Raw genomic sequence first — 8551 nt, forward strand, 5'->3', positions numbered from 1 at the left:
ATTCCATTCAAAATGGCCAACTTTGACATCACGCCACGGACACGCCCTTCAACGTACAGTCCCAAATAGCACGATTTTGGTTCAGCACCACTTCATGACTGTACTGACCAAATTTGAAGCAGATCCGATAAATTCCCTAGGAGGAGTTAGTTCAAATACAACGCGACGGAATTCAAAAATGGCCAACTTTGACGGCATGCCACGGACACGCCCTTCAACGTACAGTCACAAATAGCACGATTTTGGTTTAGCACCACTTCATGACTGTACTGACCAATTTTGAAGCAAATCCGATAAATTCCCTAGGAGGAGTTCATTCAAATACAAGGCAAAAAAGTGAAAAAAATTCAAAATGGCCGCCAAAAGTGAAAATTAGAAATGCAAATAGCCGACTTCCTGTGGAGTTTGGGGCATGGGTCCAAGAGGCTTTTCTGTAGGTATGGGCACATTGTACGTGAATACTGAGTTTCATACATATTGGTGAAATGTGACGTAGGGGCTGCATTTTAAAGTTCCTGTAGGGGGCGCTACAAAAAATAGAAACACGAATTTTGGTATGTGAGCTATCGGCATCAGTTTACACGTGTCCTGTGAATTTCATATTCATAACTATTACGGTGTCCGCAGAGTGATTTTGAGCCTCTGGCGGCCATGTTGTTTTTTAAATCGACTTAATTTTAATTGAGCAGTTAGAACTTTGGTACCTAACGGCCATTGAGTTGGTCGCGCTCAAATCAAACATTGCGTCTATGAACTGTGGCTATTTTAGTAACAGGCCACGCCCATTTCGAAGCCACGCCCCATTTGAAAAAATGTTGAATTAATCTTGTTCAGAATTTGATTCTGAACAACTTTAGTAGAGAGGTCCAACACCATAGGAGTACAATTAATGTAGATATGTGTAATTTACTATTTTTGGGGTGAAAAACACACCGCTTTTTGAACTCAATGGCTCATGGGTACTTTGAAATTTATCCTACAGACTAATCCTTATGTCAGATTGAAGATAATGGGCCATAGATGATATGTGCCAAAGGATTTTTGTCAAAGTCGAAAAACCTGGGATTCTTGGGGAATTTACTGTTTTTAACTAAATTCAAAATGGCGGGAAATCTGGCTACCGGAAGTGCTAAGTTATTATCTGCAAATTTGTTCATTATGAGGATTTGCATATGTGTGCAAAGTTTCATGAGTTTAGGTCCAACCGGTGACGAGTTATGCTTGTGCAAACGTTGAAATTTTGGCATAGTTGGTATAGCGCCACCTAGGGGCGAATGTGAATTTGAGGGCTAGAATATCAAATTTTTCACCAGTCCCACAAAATGTGCCAAATAAAAATTAGTTTTCGAATATGTGCAGGGGGGGAAAAATGCAGTCGAAGATGAGGTAAAATAATAAGAAGAAGAATAAACATGAGGATTTCAATAGGGTCCTTGCCAAGTTTGGCTCGGTCCCTAATTAAAACTGCGCGCAGTGATGAACGGGACCTCGTGCCGGCTTGCAGCCGCCACTACGAGGTCCCGTTCATCACTGCGCGCAGTTTTAAAAAAAAATCGCGCCGGCTTGCGGCCGCGTCACGTGCCGTCCTAACATGTGTGCTGGCAAGATGTGCACATGTTAGGACCGCACGTGACGCAGCCGCAAGCCGGCACGAGGTCCCGTTCATCACTGCGCGCAGTTTTAAAAAAGCGCCGTTTTTAAAAAAATTAGCGAATTTATGTAATCTGTAGAAGCAGAGGTGCCCTGTGGTGTCCCACTGATTGTTTTGACATTAACATGTAAGACCACATTTAACTGAATTACATGTTGTAACAACTTTAACTAACATCATTAACCCTACATCAATGATTCGACAAATTCCCTAGGAGGAGTTAGTTCAAATACAAGGCGACGGAATTCAAAAATGGCCAACTTTGACGGCATGCCACGGACACTCCCTTCAACATACAGTCACAAATAGCAGGATTTTGGTTCAGCACCACTTCATGACTGTACTGACCAATTTTGAAGCAGATCCGATAAATTCCCTAGGAGGAGTTAGTTCAAATACAAGGTGACGGAATTCAAAAATGGCCAAATTTGACGGCACGCCACGGACACGCCCTTCAACGTACAGTCACAAATAGCACGATTTTGGTTCAGCACCACTTCATGACTGTACTGACCAATTTTGAAGCAGATCCGATAAATTCCCTAGGAGGAGTTAGTTCAAATACAAGGCGACGGAATTCAAAAATGGCCAACTTTTGGCGACGGAATTCAAAAATGGCCAACTTTGACGGCACGCCACGGACACGCCCTTCAACGTACAGTCACAAATAGCACGATTTTGGTTCAGCACCACTTCATGACTGTACTGACCAATTGTGAAGCAGATGCGATAAATTCCCTAGGAGGAGTTCGTTCAAATACAATGCGAAAAAGTGAAATTCCATTCAAAATGGCCAACTTTGACATCACGCCACGGACACGCCCTTCAACGTACAGTCCCAAATAGCACGATTTTGGTTCAGCACCACTTCATGACTGTACTGACCAAATTTGAAGCAGATCCGATAAATTCCCTAGGAGGAGTTAGTTCAAATACAAGGCGACGGAATTCAAAAATGGCCAACTTTGACGGCATGCCACGGACACGCCCTTCAACGTACAATCACAAATAGCACGATTTTGGTTCAGCCCCACTTCATGACTGTACTGACCAATTTTGAAGCAGATCCGATAAATTCCCTAGGAGGAGTTCATTCAAATACAAGGCAAAAAAGTGAAAAAAATTCAAAATGGCCGCCGAGAGTGAAAATGAAAAAATTAAAATTTCCGACTTCCGGTGGGGTTGAGAGCATGGGTCCAAGAGGCTTTTCTGTAGGTCATGGGACCTTATACGTGGCTACCGATTTTCATACATATTGGTGAAACATGGCGCAGGGGCTGCTTTTTAAAGTTCCTGTAGGGGGCGCTACACAGATGAGAAACACGAATTTTGGTATGTGAGCTAGAGGCACCAGTTTACACGTGTCCTGTGAATTTCATATTCATAACTATTACGGTGTCCGCAGAGTGATCGACCCTCCTCTGGCGGCCATGTTGTTTTTTAAATCGACTTAATTTTTGGTGAGCAGTTAGAACTTTGGTACCTAACGGCCATTGAGTTGGTCCCGCTCAAATCAAACATTGCGTCTATGAACTGTGGCTATTTTAGTAACGGGCCACGCCCACTTCGATGCCACGCCCCATTTGAAAAATTGTTGACTTATTCTTGTTCAGAATTTGATTATGAACAACTTTAGTAGAGAGGTCCAACACCATAGGAGTCCAATTAATGTAGATATGTGCAATTTACTATTTTTGGGGTGAAAAACACACCCCTTTTTGAACGCAATGGCTCATGGGTACTTTGAAATTTATCCTACAGACTAATCCTTATGTCAGATTGAAGATAATGGGCCATAGATGATATGTGCCAAAGGGATTTTGTCAAAGTCGAAAGACCTGGGATCCTTGGGGAATTTACTGTTTTTAACTAAATTCAAAATGGCGGAAAATCTGGCTACCGGAAGTGCTAAGTTAGTATCTGCAAATTTCTTCATTATGAGGATTTGCATATGTGTGCAAAGTTTCATGAGTTTAGGTCCAACCGGTGACGAGTTATGCTTGTGCAAACGTTGAAATTTTGGCATAGTTGGTATAGCGCCACCTAGGGGCGAATGTGAATTTGAGGGCTAGAATATCAAATTTTTCACCAGTCCCACAAAATGTGCCAAATAAAAATGAGTTTTCGAATATGTGCAGGGGGGGAAAAATGCAGTCGAAGATGAGGGAAAATAATAAGAAGAAGAAACACGAGGGTTTCAATAGGGTCCTTGCCAAGTTTGGCTCGGTCCCTAAAAACACGAGGGTTTCAATAGGGTCCTTGCCAAGTTTGGCTCGGTCCCTAATAATCATGGGGGTTTCAATAGGGTCCTTGCCAAGTTTGGCTCGGTCCCTAATAAAGGCTTAAAATATTTCACTTTGGGTGTCATGAATCTTAATACTATAATAGCAGGACTGTTGGACAAGTTGGTCAGTGCGCATGTGCCAAGCAGCCCGCAGCTCACACGCAAACACACAGCACGCGCCAACACACATCTACCGCACGCACGTGTGAACGCACACATACACCGCATACACATGCACGCATGCGCACGCACGCACGCACTCACACTCACACACACACACATACACATACACACATACACACGTGCGCTGACGCAGACGTTTCAAGACAAAGGCAGCGCAGGACACTGCATACGCACACACCGTACACACGCACGCACACACATGCACGTGAGGACACAGTGCACACACACGCACGCGGACGCAGACGTTGAAAAACAACGGCAAGATCAATCCCGCATCCCACGATGTCTTGGATATTGATATCCCCCCCTCCAGTCTGTTTTAACGGCCCGTCGTCGTCCAACTCTCCCAGATAAGACGTTCTGCTATAGACTGTAGAAATTGCGATAACAGAAGTGAAGAGACAATCTCTCACGTCGACAATGCAACGGCAGGTCGTTCAATTTATCATATAGAAAACATTAGATTCAAACATGGCGCCGACGTGATCTTAAAGAGACAGCGTCCCTATAACACAGAACGAAAACCAATAACACAGTATGGTGAATTATGCTATGAACACTGCTTTTAAAAGTCATTCGTGGTGAACGCTAAAAGATCTTATCATAACCGTAAAAGTACACATCATACAATAAATAACAATACATGAGTTCACAGCTACACATGTATAGAAAATGTTTTTTTATTATTATTACTAACAGTTGAACATTGAACAACATAGTTGAACATTATAGGGTCCCGTCCTTCCGCTCCCTGTTTTCTCAGTTAAACACAGAAATCAACTACATTTGTCCCAGTGTTTGTTAGATGTGAAATGAAGCAAAAAAAAGACGCTCTCTTCCTCCGGTAACACAGTTGTTCGCGACACCTTTCTTCTTCGTCGTTTCTTCTATTTGTCTCTAACTCATGCTCCAATCTTTCATCGATCGATGCTTCGGATTTTGTGGATGCAACGGAATATATGATGATCGCGATGAGTTCTGCCCGTTCTGCCTCCGTTTTGTCTATGGTCAAATCAAAACAAACTACAGTGACAGCGAACCTCTTGCGTACCTCCCCCCCCCCCAAACCCCCCGTTGATTCTACTGATGTCTAAACAACAATCGATGTCTGCATATAAAGCATCAAGTGTGAATCACCCTCAGGGTCGAATCTCCTGATATATAAATGCAGCAAGAACGTGTGAAAACGGCTTATAAGTATAAAATGATTATGCTTGCTTCATAACGTAAGGAGAAAATTATTATGCTTGCTTCATTACGTAATAGGTGAACCAAAATGTTATACATTGTAACAAATCTGTTACATCATTGACTGGGGTTTCCACATTATAGCTATGGGTTTAATTACAACTAGAGCGTGCACAACACACGTGCAGAGACTCTAGTCTATATATTAAATTACTTTCAGTTTTAAAATTGAATTATTGAAATGAAGTACATTTTCCACAATATTCTAATTTATTGAGATGCACCCTATGTTATTATCTGTCTGTAAAGTATAACTAAACTGTACTATGCTCAGTGAGAAAGCCCCAGGTCATCTGAGCTAAAGGTTTGTCCCTGAATGAGCCCTGAAGCAGCCTGGGTGTGTGTGTGTTTCATTGGACAGATTTGGGTGAGCAGCCCCCACAATGCAACGGGGTACTACACCGTGTACGGAGAGGAGGCGCTGCACACGGACCACTTCAACACCAGACTCTGCTTTGGAGACACGGTCACCAACTGGGCCAGGACGGGCTACCTGGGCTTCCTGCGGCGCACGGAGCTGACGGACGCCAGCGGAGGTGTGTGGTCCACTCTGTACACTAGCGCTGTAGACAGACTGATGAGAGGTGTGTGGTCCACTCTGTACACTAGCGCTGTAGACAGACTGATGAGAGGTGTGTGGTCCACTCTGTACACTAGCGCTGTAGACGGACTGATGAGAGGTGTGTGGTCCACTCTGTACACTAGCGCTGTAGACAGACTGATGAGAGGTGTGTGGTCCACTCTGTACACTAGCGCTGTAGACAGACTGATGAGAGGTGTGTGGTCCACTCTGAACACTAGCGCTGTAGAGAGGCTTCAGGAGGTGGTGTAAGTCCTCCTCTGGTATCTGACAGCCGCTGGAATCACAACTAATATCCAGTTTTGTTTTTACTGAACTTATTATTATTTTTATAATTCAATCATGCTTTGTCTGTCCGTCTATCTGTATGGCTGCCTGACGGTTTATATGTCTGTCTGTCCCCCTGTTTGTCTGCCGATCCGCCTCTCAATCTGTCTGTCCTTCCGTCCTGTCTGTCTGTCTGTCTCTCCATCTGTCTGCCTGTCTGTCTCGCCGCCTGTCTGTCCCCCTGTGTGCTGTAGAGCGCCACGACGCCCTCTATGTGGTGGGCTCCCTGGACGAGACGCTGGAGCTGAGGGGGATGCGGTACCACCCCATCGACATCGAGACCTCCGTCATCAGGGCCCACAAGAGCATCGCCGAGTGGTGAGGACCGCCCACATCCACTTCAGTAGCTAGTATGAACTAGTCACTTATCAGTAGGGTGGAGCGGTAAAGGTGAGTCCGTTCATAAGGTATGCGTCCATCTCCCCAGCGCGGTGTTCACCTGGACCAACCTGCTGGTGGTGGTGGTGGAGCTGGAGGGCTCTGAGCAGGAGGCCCTGGACCTGGTGGCCCTGGTCACCAACGTGGTGCTGGAGGAGCACTACCTCATCGTGGGCGTGGTGGTGGTGGTGGACCCCGGCGTCATCCCCATCAACTCCCGCGGGGAGAAGCAGCGCATGCACCTCCGGGACGGCTTCCTGGCCGACCAGCTGGACCCCATCTACGTGGCCTACAACATGTGAGGCGCGGGCGCGCGCCGCCGCCGCCGCCGCCGCTCCAGGCCTGCGCTCCTTCAGGAAGTACCAGCGTTGCAGGAGGACGAGGTCAGGAGGGCCGCGGGTCGTCAGGCGGCGGAGGGAAAGGTCCGAAGGCTGAATGCCACGGGCCCGAGCCCCTCTGAAGGACTGGGAGCAGCTTTTGGTCGGGGTCCCGCTGGGAGGTTGGTGCTGCAGGGCTCCCAGGGTCAGGGGGAGCATTGAGTCGCTTTCAGAGCCGCTCACACCACGTCTGCTCTGTGGTGAACAGCGGCCATTGTGTCTGCCATCGGTTTTGTCGTCCCCTTGAACCACATCTGTTTGACTCTCATCTTGTGTGTTTTTTCTGCAAAATCTATTTGGTTCCCAATGTTATGAAAATATTGTTTTGTCTGGCGTCAATGATAATCCATGTGGAAGAATGGGTGTTTTCTTAAAGAAAGATTTTATTACAGACTAGCAAGCTTTTCACTGAGCAACACGTGAAACGTGACTATATTTGTTTCCCAATAAGGTTTGGCTAATTTGTCCTCATGTGTTTATCTAATGTTGATCATCATGTTTGTCTAAGCCTGGTTCTTAACGGTAAAGGATCTGGGTTTCTCATGATAAATGAGTTGATATAACTCATGAATCTCTTCATGGTAAAAGTGCCATCGATTGTTCTCGTAGACCACTAGAGTTAGGGTTAACACAACACCATTTTGAGAATGAAAACCCTGTGCTGCTGTGGTTGTTTTTCATCATTTTTTCATGGCTTTATATTCTTTTCTACAGTCCCATGATTTGATCAAATAAAATGCAATACAACCAATTTGGAAGTTGCAGGATCACAGCAATGCATTCAATACCATAATTTCATTATATAAGGATGTATAATGATGATATATATTTATACATAGGGATCATTGTGTACAACACTGTTTATTCTTCTGGTCGTTAACCTGGCCACTCTTGGTTTGTCACAGATACGTTGTGTGAATGTCTCAACTGTCCGCCATCACCAGTCATTCTGGATGTTTTCGGTGCCAACAAAATTTGATTTTGTTCTGTTCTTTATTTGCATGTGCTGTATGAGTCAGATTTGTAATAGGCTATACCAGGACACCCCCTCCCCCTTCATAATATCTCATGAATATGTAATATGTAAAATAACACACTTTTATTTTATATTTGAAATCCACTTTGAAGACAGGCTTCAGGCCTGCTGTAAGTATGTACAGGATTTGTGTAAGTTATTAAGAGACTATCGACGGACACTCCGGGTGGGTTCATAACCAAGACTGGATCTAGTGAACTATGAACTGCCTGCTCACCTGAACCGCAGACACAGTGGGAGTGTTTTTCTAGTGATGACCTTCTGCGTCCTGTCGCTTCAGTCAAATGAAGAAGAGACTCTGGGACGAGGAGCCCCGAGAGGACTTACTCCTCATTGGACCGTGAGAAGATGCAATTGTCTGGTGTGTGGTTGCTTGTCATTATTTTCATACCATAATTTCTTATTAAAAGAAAACTTTACTTATACAAGTTGAACTGTTTTGTCTTTCATTTGTGAGTACTGATATGATGCTAGGAACCTGAGCCGC

The 8551-nt window shown here is 44.9% G+C and overlaps 1 protein-coding gene across 1 annotated transcript in view; it reads left to right on the top strand.

Annotated features, from left to right (window-relative positions):
• Window positions 1–8476, top strand: part of LOC311358634 (disco-interacting protein 2 homolog A-like) — a 126646-nt gene extending 118170 nt beyond the window's left edge. Inside the window, 3 exon segments of the mRNA XM_084478729.1 lie at window positions 5728–5902; window positions 6468–6591; window positions 6701–8476. Coding sequence (XP_084334855.1) covers window positions 5728–5902; window positions 6468–6591; window positions 6701–6953 — 552 coding nt within the window. The 3' untranslated portion in view covers window positions 6954–8476.
• The last annotated feature ends 75 nt before the right edge of the window (window positions 8477–8551 follow it).

Source organism: Micromesistius poutassou (assembly GCF_964030765.1).
Source record: "Micromesistius poutassou genome assembly, chromosome: 14".
NCBI lineage: Eukaryota > Metazoa > Chordata > Actinopteri > Gadiformes > Gadidae > Micromesistius > Micromesistius poutassou.